The following is a 21,109-nucleotide window of genomic DNA, read 5'->3' on the forward strand; positions in this document are numbered from 1 at the left end:
TGAAGTATGATATAAAAATTGAGAGAGAATTGTTTCGTGACAAGCAATGTTAATCTTTATCATCAATTATACTCCTTTATAATTGCCGTCAATTAACTAATTTTCATTTTTATCGTCAACAATAATTCAAAAAACATGATAAGTATTTAAGACATTAGTGGCAAATGATGGAAAATAAGTGATTAGAAAATCTTTCATATTAACAATCATAATTAGAAGTGAAAGTTAAATGAGAAAAAAATTGAAAAACATGAATAACAGCTTCAACACTTCATTTATTCATGTCTTGCTTCTTTTTATCTTGTCTTGTCTTATCATCTGGATCAGTGGTTGGTAACATATGTGATGTGGAACACCTTGGTGGTATGCGTCGACCAAAACCATACATGTTGTAAGCTTCTTGGGATTTTCAAGAACTTTTAGCTTGACACTAGTGTTCCGCGACACACAGGTTGCTCCACAACTGATTTATATCAGTTTTGCACAACCTATGTGCCGTGACGCGCTAAAAATGTTCGAGAATCTCAAGAACCTTACACCATATACGGTTTTGGTTGACGCATACCACTAAGGTATGCTCAAGAATACTCAAAGGTTGTCCACAACTGATCTAAATTAAGCCATAAACAGATGAAAATAGAAAACTTTATTAATAAGTCAGTGCTGTAAGTAAATAATATAACTTTTGTGGTCAAACTAATTTTTCTTCCTTGATAAATCTCCTTTTTATTTGCCGATCAAATGAGGATGTAGCATATATCTATGTAGAATAAGGGGATAAATATCGACAGGGGAAACAAAAAGAAAAAATAACGTAAAGTCGATCTAAATCTTATCTAATAAACTATAAATCCACCCCTCTCATACTACATCACCAACTAAGTAAATGTGTATATGCTCATTTCTCTTCTTTGTGCTTTATTTTTATTTTGGTACGGATTTTTCGCCACATCCTTCGATCCCTCTCTCTCACCCTCAATATTTCTCGCTTTTCGGATACTGTGTAGCACATTTTAGGAGGGGAACATGTTTTCAAAAATTGTGAATAAATTTGTTCTTTGGTCTAAATTGATTATGGTGGAAATAAAATGTTTTTGACAATTTACGAAGAGTGTGTCGTTGTGGCAATTAAGGGTTCTTAATACCGAAAAACCAAGACTTCTCGGTGTCTCGAAATTTTGCGGGATCAAAACTTTCCGGTGTCAGTCGGGGGATTCTCGTTACAACCAAGACTTCCCGGTTTTAGTCTCGAGACTCATCGAGACCGGTGACTCTAAACAATTCTTTTGTTGTCTAGTCTCCGAGTCTCATTTTCGAAAATTCATCAAAATCAAGGACTTTAGAAAAATTCAGTCCCATTTCTAGGGGACATCTGGTGATGTGTAGAAAGTATTGTGGCTTAAATGACAAAGACTAATTCAGTATTTATTCAAAACCTTACAATTACTAAGTTTCTAAAGATAAAATTACACTTCTTTTCAGCTTTAGCCCGGAGTGGGATTCGAACCCAGGCCTTCTTGATTACCAGATTGATTAGCCAAGTGCTCTTACCTATTGAGCTACCGTGGGTTGTTATGAAGAATGACATAAAGCAAACTTAAAGGTGTCATATGAAAGAGACTATGAATCACAATTGATCTGTACAGCCAGCAAAGTAGGTAACTAAGTTTATCCCTCAAATCACCCAACATTACAGAATTTTACAAACTTGATACCCCCTTAGAGCATATCGAATGTTTTTTACTATGTCGGGCTATGTTTATTGTATCGATTGCGTTAAATTATTATAACGACAAGCACACCAAATTTTTTTTTTTTGTGCTCAGCATCTCTATCTCACTTCCTTTTAAAAATGTGTTGCCGTGCACACATAAGGCACAAGGGAAATAAACGATAATAAACTTGACAAGAAATAAGAACAGAAAAAAAATCGATTTTTTTAAACAATAAAAACTCTGATTAAATTCTGTATTTTTAGTTCCGTTTTTTTACTGGGAAGAAGTACGCGAAATAGCATCCAAAAAACTTCTTAATTGTCTCGTCGCTCGTAACGAGCAAGGAAAAGAAACAAAGGAAGCAACTTTTTTTTTGTTGTGGATATTATTATTTCGGTACTGTTGCTCGACACAAATCGAGGCGATATTTAATTAAAAGTTGAACATTAAAGTTCGTTCCTTTTTCTGCACATGCTGTATCTATCATAGACGAAAGGGGGTGATGCTTTCATACCCGTGAGATTGAAATGTGATAGAGTGACATTCTTAATGATACTTACTCGCTTGGTGTTTGAAGTTCATTGCTGTTGAGTCTTGGTGCTGCCTTCGCCATCGAGATGTTGCACTTGTGAAGTGTAGTCTGCTGAATGCTGATGACTGTTGGCGTAATGAACCTATGAATGAATGAAAGAATATGAAAAATATGAGATAAAATGAGCGAGATATTATTGACTTTAAAATGCATAAATTTTAGGGTGGTCGTAGAGCACAAGACATAATCATTTTAATATTTAATTGCACGAATTTAGCAACAGAGAGTTTGAATTGAGTATGAACACAAAAAAAAGTTTCTCCACTGTTTTTCTCCATTCAAATGTGGCCTGCGGGAAGTTTACCCGAGCGATAAATATGGAAAAGGCTCTGCAACGGCCATCAAACGTCACTATAGCTATATGACCGACAAACGACGCTATAGCCACATGCCCGTCAAACGACGCTTTAGCCACATGGCCGTCAAACGGCGCTATACCCATATAGCGGCTTCCATTTGGTTTTAATACAAGAAGTAAACCGCTACCACATGGTAGCCATCTGACTATACAAGATTCCTTGCCGCAACCATCTTCATTTGTGTTCCTCGGGCTTAGTATCACGAGAATATAATGAAATAAAGTTAGTGCCAGACACATAATAGTTTTTTTAATGCTTAAATTAATATAAATAAATCTAATTCCATTCATATTGCAGATGATGATGAAAATGATGCTGTTTTTTTTGTGCACAACATCGCGTCATAACAAAAACAACAAGCTATATTATAAAAGTTCAATGTTGTATTTTGTTCGATGCGCATATAAGCAAAGTTTAAAATCTGGCAACAGAGCTCTAAACAGGTCATCGCGGGATTCTCACATTCTAGTGCTTATAGCAGGGCTGTTCAAACAGTTTGCTGTGGCACCTGACTGGGAAATGACATGAACCTTATGTCGTGTTCATCGCTAACCTCAAAGAGTGCCATGCCACACGAAAGATTAAACAGCACTGCCCCTCAAGTGTTGAGTTGTGTCGAAAAAAGAAGAGAAAAAGAAAAACGAGAATTTTTAACAAAACAACAATCCAAAACAGTCATGTCTAATACAAGTGATCATCATCTCGATCTACCCAAAAATAGAGAAATGACAAGCCTTAGAAACATTTCAACATTCGTGTGATGATGGCTATTCTCCTAAACGTACAGTGATTTCACGTTTTTTAAAAGCTTTTTATTCGATTTGAAAATAATTAAATGGGAATGAATGACTTGAATGTGCAACTAAAAATATTTTTTAAGAGCTATTTATTTCACAATTCTTAGTTGGGGGGTTTGTTTGTGAATTAGGTCTTATAATGATTGATCCCACCTGGATTGGGAAGTCTTAGTCTCGATACCTTTGTAGCAGGCAACCTTTTTCGTTCTAATTCAGTGTTGGGCAATCTATATGCAGAGGTCCACATGGCAAATTTCATGAAACGTATGCCGTGAGCGGTTTCGGTCGAGGCTCATTCTCTAATAACACTTCATGCCATGACCAACAGATTGTCTAACACTTCTCTAAGCTAAACTCCAGGTAGACCCCTAGTCTCAAAGTTTCCTATTAATAACTAAGAGTTCCTTTTATCAGTCTCAGAAATTTGTCGAAACCGAGACTTCGGGATACCATACAACCAGCCATATTTCCCCCTGAACTCCACTTAGAGACGCATTCAGTGGTTTTCCCGTCAAAACCTCATAAGTGAACGACCCCACATTAAATTATTATTATTTTTCAATTATTTAATTATTATTTATTTTATTCTTCTCAATCACATTGTATTTGCTCTGCAGCTGAATAGAATGGATAATAATAGCAATTATAATCATACTGCTAATTTTTGATTGACATAAATATCACAATCGTGCTAAATAATAGAAAACATTCCACTGGCGATGTGCTAAACAAATAATTTACATATATTCAAAATAGCACTTTGGTGATCTGAATTATTGATTTGAATGTGAATAGCAGTTGTGCGCAACCTGTGTGGTATGGCACAGTTGTTTGTAAGCCGCACCGACACTGCACATAGTTCCAGGTATTTTCAAAAAATGTTGCAGATACACTGGTGTGCCGCATCACACAGGTTGTCCACCACTGACATACACAATTAAATGGACAGATATAAAAACAATAAGGCAGTCGGGTGTGTGAGTAAGAGATTTTTTTTTTGTTATTATTATTGTCATTCGAGGTGTCACATAGGAATTTGATGTGCGTTGGTTGCACTCCCTGTGATGGACAAAAAATAATGATTATAAAATTTTATTAAAAATAATCGAGAATGCTGCTTATTATTACTGAATAAAAAGCGTGCGGCTTAGTCATCATTTGGGTGTTGTCGTTCACTTATTACAGCCTGTTGTTGTTGTTGTTGCCTGTTTCGGGTAACTTTCGTTATTTTTAGCATTATTTTTCATTCATTCAGTGTATTACCAGCTGGTGCTGACTCTTTTTACGGAGAACATTTATGAATTTAATTAACAATCAATAATTAGCATTTCCAATTTTCACCTAATTTTCCTATAGCCATTCCGGCGATATTTTATATTTTATAATGAATATGTAAATACGAATGTGCCAAAAAAAAAGCCAAATTAATGTTATTATTGTAGATGAAATTAACCCAAAAAATAATTTAATAAACTGCACCGAAAGGCACACTGACGAGTGATTAAATTTCAATTAAAATTTATGTCCGTTATTAAATAGCAATTTTTCAGTTCTCGCGCATGGGGTTTGGGTTTGGTGGTGTCATGTGTGACGATTTTTAGAGACGTATTTATGGATTATTGGAGCTTTGGGGATTGGATTTGATTGAGATTAGTCAAATCTGAAATTAGGAATTAGATCAGTTATCTAAACGACTGATGATGTCGTAGACCATAACTTATGTGGCCTGAATCAATAGTGGGCAACTTTTGTGTTACGCCAGATGAAGTTGTCCCAAAAAATGCCATAAACCGTGTAACGTGTGTGTTTTTGGTTAAGATTTACAATCAATGTGTGCTGATAAAGATAAATGTTGTCAATCACTGATCTAGACACAGACATTCCATATTCTCAAACTTTTAGGCAGACTATTATCAACTAAGGTTTTAGATGGATTTAGATAGCCTTAATCAACAGTTTTCTTTTAGTGATGAATATTTCAGCAATTATCAATTTAAGAGCCAGCTTAGTAGAAGTTTTCCTACACGATGGTACATGTATTCTTAGTTCCAAAGCAGTTTCAGGCAGCATACTGGTGTATCACGTCATACAGGTTGCCCAGCACTAAGCCAAGCAATAGACAACACTTTATATACAGATTCAAATTCCATCTAGGAGTGTCATTGCAAGGTTAAGCCATGTTCTTGACAAACATCCACAATTTGACTTTATCAACCACCTAAGCATTCAATTTAATCTCACAACAAGTTTGTCCTTCTAAAAAAAATTCCTCCAAGCCCCATCAAATGTGCGAAAACAAAGTTAATAATACGGAACCGAGATTGATTAAAAGAATCACTATGCTAAACATTTACGTGCGCAAAACCACCAAATTAATGAATCATTAAGACAAAACCACTCAAAACAATGTGACTTGCTGAAATCAGTGTTAAATGCCACATTCGCAAATATTTAACATTCAAGCTATAGCGACAAGGAAGCATAAAAATATTCATAAAGTGTAGGAATTTACTGCTATCATATTTTCAGAAATATCCATAAAGCACCTCTTAAATCTGTAGGAACAAAAAGAAACAACCGAAGCTCATCATCATAATAATGAATAAAATACGAATAGAAGATTGTCATAAATGGCTATAAAAGTAGGTTAGCAAAAATAAATGTCCAATTTTTGTAGAAAAAAGCTCGCCAAAAAAGAAAATTGTCAACTCATGTAAAAAATTGTTGATATTAAGCATTGATTAGGCACATTAGAAATTTTTCCTAAAGCTGGACAGTAATTTGGAACGCAAATCAGGTAGTTATGGACATTAAACATTTTTTTATTACATTTTTTAATGTTTAGGTATTTTGAGAATGAGAATTGCTTGGGGACATGCTTAAGTGATGTCCAGAGAGACATCTATAAGCACTCAAAGGGCGCTATTGTACTTGAAGCGGATCAATATGCAGTATCAGATCTGGGATCGACGTTTACGATGCAGTAAGACATAGTGCAGTACGACATAGTGCAGTACGACATAGTGCTGTACGACACGGTGCAGTACGTCATAGTGCAGTATGACACGGTGCAATGCGAGACGATGCGTTACGACACGGTGCAGCACGACACGTTGCAGTACGACACACTGCAGTACGACACCATTCATGTCCTTAGACCGAACCGAACCATGCCGTAATTTATCATATCACCACCGGATAAATCGTCCCGTGCAGAGGTCATCATATACAGTTACTCAAATAGCCAACAATACTCAACATATATTACTAGACATGATAACTGAATGACCCCAATTCTCATGAATGTTGCCACTTTTTACCACAAAATTGCAATAAATTTTAGTCACTTCTGTTCACTAGAATTATTGTCACATTGAATCAACTTAAAATGTCCATTCTAGTTAACAATTCACCCAAAAAGAACCAAAACATTTGGACATAATGTCAAACCACAGAATAAATTCATTCCTTAATGTCGCATGTGCGTACGTAGCAACACATCCAGCGCACAAATTCAAATTTATTATCTTCGAAATTCAATTCACTTACGATTAACTGAGAAAAATCATAAATTTCCACCTGAATGAAGGCACCCTCAATCGTTATTATCACCTACATCGCATCATTTCATTGCAAATTCTGTGCTAATATTCACGTCTTAGCATGCAGCATATAGAATATAGAATTAACATAATAAATTTCTATTTTCACCAGATTGTCCCATCCACCTTTAACAAGATTTTATTATTATTTCTTAGTCTACATATTTATATCTTTGGAAATTAAAAATAAGAAGACTAATGTTGAATGGCAATGAACCTAACATAAATATTCCAAGAAAAAAGTAAGTAAGTAAGCAAGAGATAGACAGTAAAAGAAGAAAAAAAAATGTTTCCAATTGAGAGCAAGTAATAAAGTTGATGAGGAAATGAATAAAGCGCATTTATTTAGGCCAGTGTTGTTTAAAGTGGTTTCGTTTGCGGCTTTTCACCAAGATGTGCTTTATCACCTTCATAATAGGCCAGCAATAGAATCAGCCTTTTGTAGAAACCTTGGCTTTATATTCGAGCATGTTTCCAGTAAGGAAGCAAGTACCAAGGACTAATTGACATTCAAATGGACCCACTCTTAAATATGCAATTAGCCAGACATACTGACAGCAGATAAATGTCTCTTTGGAGTAATTGGTAAGGCACTTGGTTCAAATTTGGTATAGTCTTTCGAAAGTCGTCGGTTCGAATTTTGTCATTTCCAACTTGGCACTTATTCAACAGTTTAGATACTTGAACTGCCTAATGTACAAGTTCGAGGCAAGTAAGGAATATTAGATGACTGAACAGACAGTTCGAAAGACACGAACACAAGGACAGTTGAGGGTAACCTGTCTGCCGCCGTGATCTCATCGACAAAACGCTTCCATACCCTAACCTTTACTTTCATTAACATTGCTATAATAAATCGTATTAGCGTTCACGGATAAGAAAATCTAATCAGCTTCGTCTCCGGTGAATATTGATGGAATATATTAATGAAATTTTTTTCTTTTTTTGTGGGACGAATAGCAAGATGGTCCAATGTCCCATATATTTTATTAACACAGAAAAAAAAATCAATTTTATCGCTCCGTCAAGAGACTTTTTCATCTATTTAATGTGCATGATAATCAGACCCAATTTTTAATGCTATATTATTTATAAGGTCGATAATAATTTATTTCGAAATTAACGAGCATAATTTTTATTTTTTTTTTTTTTCGTGGCACGTACATTCGTGTCCATGTTCGTCTAAATAGTTACTTAAACCACATATATACAATTTTCAATTCTTTAGGCAATTAGCCGTGACGTCTTTTCATGTCTTCGCATCATTCATTGTATACAAACTCTTTTGTAGCTCTCTTATGCCAGTGGTGGGCAACCTGTGGGCTGCGGGACACCAATATGATGCCACAAATCATTGGTAATGTCATGAACCGCATGTTGTATGCGGTTTTGGTCGAGACTTAACACCTGTGTGACGCGACACACTAAATGTGGTGCCAAAAATTGTAGAAAATGCCATGAACCGTATGCCGTGTGCGGTTTTGGTCGAGGCTTCCCACTAAATTGTCCCGCAGTACACAGGTTGCTCACAACTGTCTTATACCTTTTTGTACAGTGAATAGCAACAAACTTTGTAAATTCTTCTTACATTTTGAATGAAGAAAACATGAAAAGGAAGTAAATGCCACAAAATAAAAAATATGTAGCATTGCTCTGGTAATAAACCGTTACCTGAAGACTCCGTAAAATTTACTATAAATACGAAATTAAATTGTTATTACACATAATAGTGCAATAGAAGTGTTTTGCCAAACTCTAAACCCTTTGATTAGTTTTGTGAGAATTCTTATGGCTAATGAGATGATCAAGACTAGCTCGTGACTATTTATGACAGAATATGATCATGATCGATGGATGTTAAATGAGAATGAACTTTAATTTCGAAAGTAATGCTTAATAACTTGTCAAAAATTCTTATTTAAGGCTCACGAAAGCTATCGATCAATGTGATTTTTTTAGGTTATGATTGCATAAAAGGTTTGGAAACTGTGAAATATAGCAGTTTTAATGAGTTTTGACAGTGATTTTACTCAATGAATAGTTCATACAATAAATTGACACTTCATTGAATCTATAGCGTAATTATGTCACCAAAATATTGTAAGTATTACATCAAAAAATTTAATAAAATTGAAATGACAGTTTCGTAACGGTTTTAATTTGAATTTCATAGCTTGAAGCCCTTCAATAAAATTGAAATGACAGTTTCGTAACGGTTTTAATTTGAATTGAACCAAATTCATAGTTTCTTCCCTGTGTGTGACAATTTCATAGTTTCAAGCCCTTTGTTATTAAATTGTGAAGATATTTTGCAAAAATATCCATTAATAAGTCAATTTTCAACCACGTAAGCCACCATAGTAAGTACTTTTGGATCTCAATTACTAGATTTCATTTCTAACCACGTTTTTCTTGATCTTTTATAGGAAATAATCTCAAGATTATTGAACTAGAATATTGTAAGTATGTTTATTAAGGAAGTTGTGAGCTGTTTATTGATCTTCAGACATCTCAGTACTGATTAAATGACATATTATGCAGTAATAGCAACTAAGTAGTGTTTAAAATTTTTAATTTCACTCTTAAGAGCGAAAATCAAAGGAGTCGAATTGAATAAAAAAACTCTTATTTTTATTTTACTCTTGAGCGAAATTGATCAATTTTCCTCACGCTCCTGAGAGCGAAATTTTTTATTTCACTCCCAAAAAATTTCACTCTCAGGAGCAGGAGCAAAATTCTGAATTTCGCTCTTAAGAGCAGGAGTGAAATTAAATGTATGGAAAAATATTTTGGTTGTTATTGGCCGTTATTGGCAATCATTTGATTGTTTCCGGAGTCCAGAAAGGTTACTTTCTTTTATGTTCGGATCCAAGTTGTCATTTTAAGTATTAGACATACACTTTTAAGGTCTGGAAGTACTTCCTTTTACCATTTTTCTATGCCAAATTAAGAAGTTGTATGAAAATTCTCAAAAAGGAAGACAATGATGATGCAAAAGTTGTGCTATTGCAAAGTTTGCTCTAAAATTGACAATCTTGTGCATTTGGAAGTAAGGAACTGACTATATCTAGTGCCTGAACTTCCAAAAACTTCATTTTCTTAAATATCAATCCTAATTCCATTTTTGAACTTTTTTGAAAAACATGTGGAATCGACCACTTCCGCTAGTTCCAGCACGAATTTTGATGCTTCTATCCACTTTAGATGATCCATATTACCCAATAGCCCTATAAAATGTTCAAAAAGTCACCTATTTCCTTTGCAATTCCAGGAAGAAATATCTAATAAAGAAATTCTCAAGAAAAAATGATATTAAGCATAGAAATCATTGACTTTTTGAACATTTTATAAGGCTATTGGGTAATATGGATCATATAAAGTGGATAGAAGCATCAAAATTCGTGCTGGAACTAGCGGAAGTGGTCGATTCCACATGTTTTTCAAAAAAGTTCGAAAATGTTACTGGGATCGAAATTTAAGAAAATGAAGTTTTTGGAAGTTCAGGCACTGGATATAGTCAGTTCCTTACTTCCAAATGCAAAAATTGGTCGATTTTAGGACAAGCTTTGTGGCAGCGCAACTATTGCATCATTATTTTGTTCCTTTTTTAAAATTTTCATAGAAACTGTTATTTTGGCATAGAAAAACGATGAAAGCAAGTCTTTCCAGATGCTTAAAGTTCATATCTCATACTTAAAATAACAGCTTGGACACAAACTTAAAAAAAAGTCAACATTTCTGGACTTCAAAAATAGTCAAATGATTGTCAAAAACCACCAAAATATTTTCCATACATTTAATTTCACTCCTGCTCTTAAGAGCGAAATTCAGAATTTCACTCCTGCTCCTGAGAGTGAAATTTTTTGGGAGTGAAATAAAAAATTTCGCTCTCAGGAGCGTGAGGAAAATTGATCAATTTCGCTCAAGAGTAAAATAAAAATAAGAGTTTTTTTATTCAATTCGACTCCTTTGATTTTCGCTCTTAAGAGTGAAATTAAAAATTTTAAACACTACAACTAAGTTGCACAAAAATAATAATCATCAAGCTCAAAAATTCTGACAAAATCCTTCAAAGTGATAACAACAACATAATTCGTTTCAGGGAAGAGAATTTAGAAAGTTTGATAGCTGTGGATGGTTATTTTGAGGTTAAAGAAAATTTTAATATGCATATTGTTGTACATTATTGTCTACAGACGATTACTGCTTGCAAACATTCTAGCCTCAAATTACTTTTTTTAACGTAAGCCATAATTTCCTTTTGGTTTTTGCAAGAAAGTCAGAGAGAGAGTGAGAGAATTAGAAATGGAGAATCATCATCATGCTAAATATGCAACGAAACGCTCTAATCTCGAACTTGAATCAATTTGGTAATTGTTTCTTATTTCAGGCTCTCTTCCTCTCTTTACTGTGTGTAATTGAAGAGATTATAAAGTTGCGATAAAATTTCCATTTGAGATTCATAAAATATTCAGATGAAAATGAATGTTATGATAATTGTGAGAAATTTAAAGGTCAAAACAAAACAAAAAATAATGACTGGGTCTTTATGACACACAAAAGAGATTGAGGAAGAAGAAAGAAAAGCTAACCACAAGAAGAAGAATTGAAAAATTGTTAAAAATCGTTTTGTCTTGAATAAATTTTAAGTTGAGTTGCTTTCTTTCCACTCACTTCCATTCTTCCATATATATACCGATTCATTGTTTTTTGCCCTCCTCTACTCGGATTCTTTTATTCATTGTTCTGGCCTTTAATTTACTTTATTGCACATCATCGAAACGTTCATTTGAATGTCGTAATTCTCTATACTTTATAATGAAGAAGAATGAGAAGATGCCGAGCAAGTGGCAGAGTTGGGAGCTGCTGAATTGCCTGGAATGAGTCATTGATCATCTTAAGCAATTGAGGACGTCAATCATCTTCATCTGAGTTCAATTTATGACTGATCTGTTGGCATTTCATCCTAGAATCTACAAAATCTAGTCTAAACTTACTGAATCAGTAAAGGTTATGAATACAAGGAACATGGACACAATAGACACCTATCCTCGCCATCTACCTATCCCCTTAGATCTGATAACCTCAAAATAATCGACAATTTTCGAACTCAAACTCCCAAAATCCCATCTCTGCTCCCATTTCAAGCAAGAAAAGTTCATTCTCGTCAATTTCGACAGTTAACTTTATTTTGTTATTTTGCTTTCGCAAGTTTCCAATCGTCAGTTCATATTGTATGCTAAAAACGTTCATTATACGGTCAGATCATCAGCTATATAAAACCTTACTTACTCTTAAAGTGTTACAAACGTGTACAAAAAAGGGACCGCAATATGCTATATTAATTTTAATGCGATTTGACTACTTAATTATTTATGCATGGTAATGCTTATTCATGCTTTTACGACAGAAATTCTCGTCTCTTTTTTGTATTATTATGCCATAACGTTGATTATGCTAAAAAGCAGCAGTATTAAGGTATGACATAAAATTATAAACTGTGAATATTTATTTTGAAACTAGACAAGTCAAGCGCTTTCTTTTAAGATATCCAACAGTACACATTCATATTTACAGACGATAAAGAAAAATCAACATGTTATTCAACTGTAAATAATATCAATCTCTATGCAAATATTGTTCTAGATAAGTTATAAACCCTTCGTCTAGTGAAATAAGAAGAAAAAAAAAGAAATTATCTCGACTGATGAGGGAAAACTGTCCGAAGAGAAAATCGTTGTTTATTCTTTTAATGCCGTTCCTTTTTTGGGAAACTCAGAAAAAGAAGAAATGGTTTGCTGATAAGAAGAAGTCTATGATGCTAAAACGCATTTTATGATTGTGTGGGTTCAAATGTATATTTTAACGTTGTTTCGTACCCTTAAAACAGTGACAGGCAACTATTTTCATACAACGGCACACCTTCGTGATAAGACACGACCAAATGGCAATATATGATGTACCGCAGCACACATGTTGCCTATTCCTGCTTTAAAATAATGAAAGTTATTATGACTATAGACAAAAGTACTATAACAGATAACTAAGAACTGTAAATACTCTAATTTCTAGAACAGATTAAGATCTATGTTATTAAGCGGTTTCTATCTTAAGCAAGGAACTAGTAATACCAAAGATAGTTCTCAAATATAAATATGCAAATTTTTTAAATATTGATGTCCAAATCTAGATGCAGTCCAAAAAAGGTAGACCACATTTAGTTTGCTAACTGAAAAGATTAATTCTAATCCAAGACCTCAAAAGTTAGTTTTATCGCAGTCTAACACTTGTCAATTCTCAATATCAAGTATAACGTAGCACGAAGGCTGACTCCCTCTTAGAGCGTTACGTAATAAGTGAACGATCCTATATCCTTATAGCTTCTCTCTATGTGTTTTTCATCTATCCCACAATTACTCTAGTACAGAGTTGCAAAACAGGTGCCTGTAACAGGCAAGAACCATATAAATTCATGATAATTTGTACAGTTTTGGAAGAAAAACCTTACAAATTATCAATAATTTGTACGGTTTTTGATTGCCACAGGCACCTGCTCTAGTAACTATCAAATTAGACAGAACAACAGACAAAGTGTCCAACATCCACCATCCTTCAACCTTCAAATTCAGAAGATGAACAGGAAAAAGAATAAGAATATAAAGAACAGAGGCAAGATGAAAAAAAAAAGAATTTTTTGAAAGAAGGCAAAAGAAACATTTCTTCAAATGGACACACATTTGGAATGATGAGATTTTTCTGTCTTGTCGTTTAAACTTTCACTAGCGTGGGATGAGGTGGAATGTGACCACAAAAACGAAAGACGCATAAAAAAAATCTTTAAATGTACTTCATTTCTTGGAAATGATAAAGGGAGATTGCCTACATTTTGTCCAAATGATTGAGCATTGGTTATGCTGTGTTTGATGTTTATGAAGCCATTCAAGTTTGGGTAGACACATGTCTGTAATTTCCAATTAAATCAGTGTCATAAAGCGGTGGGAAATAGAAAATTAAAAAAAAAAAAGTAGGTAAATTGCTGGAACTAGCCATAAATATGTTTAATTGTTTGAAGCACATTTGCGTGTGCATGCATTTTAAGCAACATGCTGTCGGTATATTGCATGTTATTTTTTTGGGCTGACAAATTTTAAGTGAAACTAACAAAAACATCTTCGTTCCTAACATGAGCATGAGAAAATGTTAATTTGTTGTTTAAATTTCAAATGTTCAAATTGTTAAAGTAAACACGTACAGACTCAACCCACACAAATGCATCTTCGAACCCCATCTGCAGATATTTTCAAACAATAAATATACACAAATCAGCTGACTATTAAAATGCCCTTCATTGACCGAATCATATGATGTCATGGTGACTTTCGTACTACTTTTATCGAGATTTATATTCGACGTGTGTATTTATTCCTCATCAAGGAGGGAATTTTTGTGTCAACTTAGGGGTCTGGATGAATGTTACGTGACAATTGGAATTAACATTTGTTTTTGTTTTGTTTGAGATTGTTTTGTACAGCACTCTGTAGCCGAATTGATTACTATACACATGGTTTTTATAGGAAATGTCTAAATTAGGGCTTGGTCAAGAACAGCTGACTAACATTTCCTGGGTTTTAGATGTCCAGTCCTGCAGTTTTCGAGTGCATCTTACAATTCGTCCAAGACTGCAGGCCTGTAGCTTTGAATCTATTAGATCTGAACCCTAGTCTAAATGCAAAGATAACTAAATTCATCTGAATGCAATTAGTTGTACCTACAACTAGTTAACCACCTAGGGTAGGTACAGAGAGAGTCATCTAATCGATTACTGTCTACCAGAGGCTATATCGATCCACTTCTAGTGTAATATAGCTACGTCTAGTGAACCTTAATTGTAAATTATTAAAATTTGCTCATACTTCCTCTACCTTAGTGGTACTAGTATGCAGCGGCACATAGGTTGTCCACAGGCACACAGGTTGCATATGGAGGCTATAGTATTAGTCCATAACTTAAAAATAACCCCCAAGAACCACAGCATTATTTCATTTTATTTATTTTTTACGTATTTCTTTGTAATTCCTCCATCTCTGATTATTTCACATTCTTTTGCAGCCAAAAAAGCCCGTTATCAAAATAAATATAAACTCGCACTGACATGGATGCGTAAAGACCATCGTAAAGACAAAATCGAAAGAAAAACACCTTTTACTTCTACTTATTCCCCAACTTTTATATATTTTTATTACACAAGAACGAAATTCAGCTTGCATGTGACATTTTTACGATTTGTTGTAACATTTTCATGAAAACAAATTTGATGTACATTGTGCATGCATGTTTGTACATAAACCATATATATGTACAGTGACTAAAATGTGTTTATAATTTTATGATATTGCTCTTCCGTGTTGATAATTTGCCCATAAAACTCTTTCCTCTAAAAAATTTATTAATTTGTCCTTTCACATTCGCCTGTCTGCTGAACATTTAGTTCCTATAAATATTTTTTCAAGACTCATCCTTCAACCCCATATCATTTGCAACAAAAAAATTGTTTTTAATTACATAGAATGAGTCGTGCATCATGACTCTAAATATACCTACACAAAGTGGTATTTAATTAAATTTGAAGCCATCATTACCTGAGTTTGTGGATGTACAGTGAGACAGAGAGAAGATGAGTCATTTACGAGACGATGAAAATTTAAAATTGCATCGAAACGAGAAATTACAAATTAAGGCAAGGGACTTAAAGTGAGTTACTGTCGATGTAATTTGATAATCTAATGCCAGTGGTTGGACAACCTGTGTGACGCGGAATAGCTTGGTGGTGAGGGTAGACTGAAACCATACATATCATATGGTTCATAGTATTCTATACTAGTATGCTGCAGTGCACAGGTTGTGCACCACTGCCTTAGTGCGGGACACACCTTGGTAGTTAGTCTCGACCAAAACCGTACAGAATGTACGATTCATGACATTTCAATCAAGTGTGCCACGGCACACATTGGTAATAAGCCTAAACCAAAACCGTACACATTATACGGTTCTTAAGTTGCTATGCCATCTCCATGAAGTGTGCCACACCACACAGATTCCCCACCACTGATCTATTAAACATTTTTTTCATGTTAATTGCTTCTCATCGCTGTGTAATTGCATCTAGTCATTTATCATGTATTTTTTCTTTGAAGAAAAAAATGGAAAAAAGTGAAAATAAATCGTTCACATGATAATTTGCGACAGGGAAAGTGATTAAAGCTGCATAACATGAACAAAAGGAAAAACTAATTCTCAGCATGTATGCATTATGACATAATTATTTACGCATTCTTCTTTAATCTTTTGTCTCATGTATGGGAACCGTACAGTATTGCAAAAGAGCATTCATGTCAAAGCGGAAAGATCGTAAATTTGAATAGGTTGAATGAGATTAGGTGTATGTGTTGACAGATTTAAGTGTATATCACTGTTTGTTAAAAATTGTCACGAGCACCGTAAAAAAAAAAGACATTTTCACGTTTTCTGTATTCTTCAGTTTTTTGACACAAAATAGACAAGAATAGAGAAAAAAAATAGTAAGGAGTTTGTGAACTAGTGGAGCAGAAAGGCGCATTTGAGGATTGAAGAGGATTTGTTGCAATAGGTTAACTGTCAAAGCGGGATTCGAACGACTCCATTTACCATGATTGGAACCTATTGTTACTGTTTCGGTACGCAGTAATCAAATCACAAATCCAACAACCTAGTAATGTCCAAGCCCACAGGTTTCCTATCATTGCACTAGATCATCAAGCCACTTCAGCTCAGTTGGATTTGAACTAGGTTTTACTGCATACTGTAGTTTTGCATACATACAAACCTACGTACCCAATTTTGGCAAACCCTAATTAGAACCATTTACATAATTTCATTGAACATTTGACCCATATAACCACATACTTCACAGACAATCAAGCCACATCACTCCCTTTTGAGAACTTAACCTCAAAAATATACATGCTAAATCCCAAGAAGTGTAGATGACTTTTTTTTTTTGTGTCATAAAAATTTTTAATCCATACGAGTATTGAAAGAGACACAAAACATACAAGAGGTCATTGAAACTATAATCTCGAAACTAAGTCGTCGTCAATCATCATCATGATCACACTTTTTAAAGCAATTCTCAATTGTCATTGTTAAGATGAGATGAGAGAAGCAAATGCATGAAAGATTCTTTTTTTCTGTCACTTTTTAACAATTCTTAGTGGAAAATTATGGCACAATGACATTGCATATTAAACCCCCTCAATTCCTTATTCCTTTTCATATCAAAAGAAGCAATGTATTATGCTATCAAGACATAACGATTATGATTTTTACGTCTATTATTTGTCATGTGTAGGAGGGTTGTGCTGAATGAAAAAAAATCATTATTTTCCTATTTTATTTTAGTCTACGTATGTAACTATCACACACAGGAATGAAGCAATCATGAGAAGAAACTGCCAAATTTCGTAAGGGGTCGAATGCCAAGCAATAATAAAAATAAATATACCGTTCATTAAGAAATTGCATAAAACAGGTTCACGCTCATTTATTTTCAACGACGAAAAGAATTATGTTGGGCAAGATTTTTGGAAGTCTTTAATTTTGTGTACAGGCGCACGTTTTACTCACGTTTTGTCTACACGGACATTCACCTTTGCAGTGCAGGTGCGAATTTTTATTTTGAAGGGTAATAATTTTAAGGCTGACTGAGCATTTTATGGACTTCATTATGTAATTAGTGTGGGTTGTCGTTTATTTGTGCTGTTTGAATTTGTGATAGACTTCCTTTTATGAAAGTTCAGAGTTTGGAGTCTGGTAGAGTTTACTCAAGTAAAATTGATGATTTTAATCAATTTCAAGTTGACGTCAAGTTGACTTGAGTTTTTCAAATCAGGTTAAGTCGATTTGAAGCCAATTTGAAGTTGAATTCAATTTTTCAAGTCAAGTTGAGACGACTGGAATTGATTTCAAGTTGAAATCAGTTTTTCAAGTCAAGTTGACTCGACTAGAATCAATTTCAAGTCAACGCCAAGTTGAATTTTGTATTTCAAGTCAAGTTGAGTCAACTAGAGTAAATTTCAAGTGCGTAAACTTCTAATTCTTCTTCCAACCGTTACTGAACTATTAAGATTATCTCTAACTGCTCATAATAATCTTTAATAATAGAACTTTCAATCTGCTTATAAATTTCAAGTCAAAATCTTTGGAAACATTCCAAAAGCCATCATTTATTAACAAATTCCGTCGAGTTCATCGACTTACATGAAGCTCATTTGTCATGCAGACTTACTTGAAAAATCTTATTACATTATGCAATTTTAATAGATTGATAAATTTTTTGCCAAAAAAAAATGAATCTTAAAATTAAATTAGATAATTGGATTTTTCACTTTCTTATATTAAACATCAAATCTAATTTATGTCTCTCACTCTTATTCAACATGATTTCATATTTATTAAACAGGATTAAATTTACTTTGAACATTTTTTCAAAGAAAGCTTACTTCCTTTTTTTCATGATGGATCATCTTTAGACATGAAATTAGAAAGCATTTAATCTAATTATGAATAAATTTAATGTTTTTGCATCGGATTGGATTGAAATTTCTGGGTATTTAATGCAGGCATTAGGAGAATGAAACAAGTCATTAGATTAATGAATTTATGTGCTGTTGCTAGTATGTTTAATTTTGTTACATCAATATTTCTGAATTTATTGCTTAGCTGTAACTATCTAATTGATTATTTAGTCGGTTATTGGTAGTTGTTGACCTATTGAAGTCAAGCTAATTGATATGTAGCTTATTTAAAGTAAGTCATTTAACAATGTAAAAGATGTTTATTGTTTGAAGATTGAAAACAATCTAAATATTCAAAACAAGGGGTTCGCAACTATAAAAGGGGAAAAAACTGACTAAATTGCAGTTAAAATTGCAATTTAAATATCAAATGACCGTTAAATGATCTCAATTAGAGACTTTAGAGAATTAGAGAGATTTATAATTTTGGAACAGCGACATATGTCAAAGTTCAAGCATTAATTGAACAATAACACAATTTAAACTGTTATTTGTATAAATTCATTCCAAACAATCAAGATATTACAACAAATATCCACGTATAGTCAATCTATTCATCACTAATCACCAGTTCAACCTATTAGTCACACACAAAAGCATTCAGAAAACAATACCCAGATAGTCATTCCATCCAATAAACTATCACTTCGAAACTATGTGTCGCTCGTGACAACGCAGTGTCAATTCTAATCTGATAATACGTCCAAAATAATCAAATCGACCTAATTCTTCTCAAAATCTTCACATACTTTTAAAAATACGTAAATAGAACATATATACTCAAAAAAATTATCTGTGCATGTCTATAATGTAGTTTGAAGCCCGTCAATGAAATTTTAACGTTTTAATCTCTAACAGCATCAATCTTCATTAAGAACTAATGGCTGTACTCCCTATTTTAATTTTTTGAACTTTGACAAAAGTGGGCAATTCCTTCAAGTTGATGTCAAGTTGACTTCGGAGTTTCAAGTCAAGTTGACTTCAGTTTGTCAAATCAAGTCTACGTCGTTGACTTCAATTTTTAAGTCAAGTTGATTTTAAGTCGACATCAAGTTGACTTCAATTTTCAAGTCAAGTCAAGTTGATTTCAAGTTGACGTCAAGTTTGAACTTTAACAAAAATGCGCAATTCCATCATTTTCAATTCTCACATTCTAAACTTGTGCCTGCCTTCTTCTTATTCTCTTTACTCTTGTCCGTTTGCACAATAAATAAAATATATATATTTTTTTTGTAGACCTCAATTTTTCGATAAATCACGCCAATTATCGTTTTTCTTTCTTCTTTTCTTTATTTTTTTGCTGTTGATATCGACATTATATTAATGACCATTGAGAATTTTTTTTGTCTGCAATCGCTTACCCCCGAAAAAAATAAAATAAATTTTATAGTTTCGATTATTGTTTGTGAATGACTTGGAAGCAAATATTCTCCATTTTTTCAGCATGTGCGATTATATTTATGAGATTATATTAAATATTATAGACTATAAGTCCGTAGACTAGAGCAGTAGTGGTCAACCTATTGTATTTTACGGCACACCTTGCCTGGTAAGCCTCGACCAGAACCCTACATGATATACGGTTCTTGGCATTTCAACTAACTTTTAGAATACCGCAGAACACAGTTTACCCACCACTGGACTAAAGAGTAAAAGAAAAAAATTAATTGAAACTAATAAGCTCAACATTATATCACATTTTTATTGCTTTAGTCGCCGAATAACTCTTTAATATCGTCAACGAACTCAGATATATAAAAAAATACAGCAAATGAATTTTGGTTGTTACAGAAGAGATAAGAGATCTAGCGAGGGGGGTATAAATGGCAACAAAAAAAAATTAAAAGCAGAGCAAAAAGAGGAATCAAGACATAAATAGGCAGAATCAAATAAAAAGAAAGATGTATGAAATGCGATAAATAAGTAAAGGAATTGTTTGGAAGTAACGTCCATCGAATGATTTAATGCTTTAATTTCAAACCCTTTGAATGGTCACAAGTTTGGAATATTGGAATTGGAAATTCGCAAGCGGTAGATAGAGATGGAGCAAATTTCAGGCGACATCTGAGGGAGGCCATAGATCTCAATTGATTTGTAGCTTCAAAAGAAATTCCAAGAATCACAATTCAATTCTAACGTATTTTTGAAGTTCAAATTCGAAAACCTTACAATTTTCTGAATGACATAGTTGTAGCCCCTTCAATTGTGATCCATCTCCTTTGTCAGCTGTCGTCTGAACCTAGCTTTATCGCTGGCTACCGCTGGCCATAGCTGACCAGTTTCTAATACCAAATGCAATACTGAATCTAATTTTGCTTCTACCAAAATAGCCCTCAAGTCAGAATAGACCATCTAAGTAAGTAAATCACTCATTATAAGCTCTAAACACCGGAACATCATTTCCAAAAGACTCTCCACAAAATAAGCGTCAA

At 33.7% G+C, this 21,109-nt stretch overlaps 1 protein-coding gene across 8 annotated transcripts in view; it reads right to left on the reverse strand.

Annotated features, from left to right (window-relative positions):
- The window catches only part of LOC139093698 (uncharacterized), a 118,469-nt gene that overhangs the window by 91,378 nt on the left and 5,982 nt on the right, over positions 1-21,109 (reverse strand). For all 8 annotated transcript variants that reach the window (XR_011544727.1, XR_011544726.1, XR_011544725.1 and 5 more), the window contains one exon: positions 2,276-2,389. Coding sequence is in view for 5 of the 8 variants with exons in the window: in XM_070644504.1 (XP_070500605.1) it covers positions 2,276-2,328 (53 nt within the window). In the remaining 3 variants the exon portion in view is untranslated. The remainder of the gene's footprint in view (positions 1-2,275; positions 2,390-21,109) is intronic.

Source organism: Chironomus tepperi, unplaced genomic scaffold (genome assembly GCF_022539635.2).
Source record: "Chironomus tepperi strain 1889 unplaced genomic scaffold, CSIRO-AGI_Ctep_v1 contig_337, whole genome shotgun sequence".
NCBI lineage: Eukaryota > Metazoa > Arthropoda > Insecta > Diptera > Chironomidae > Chironomus > Chironomus tepperi.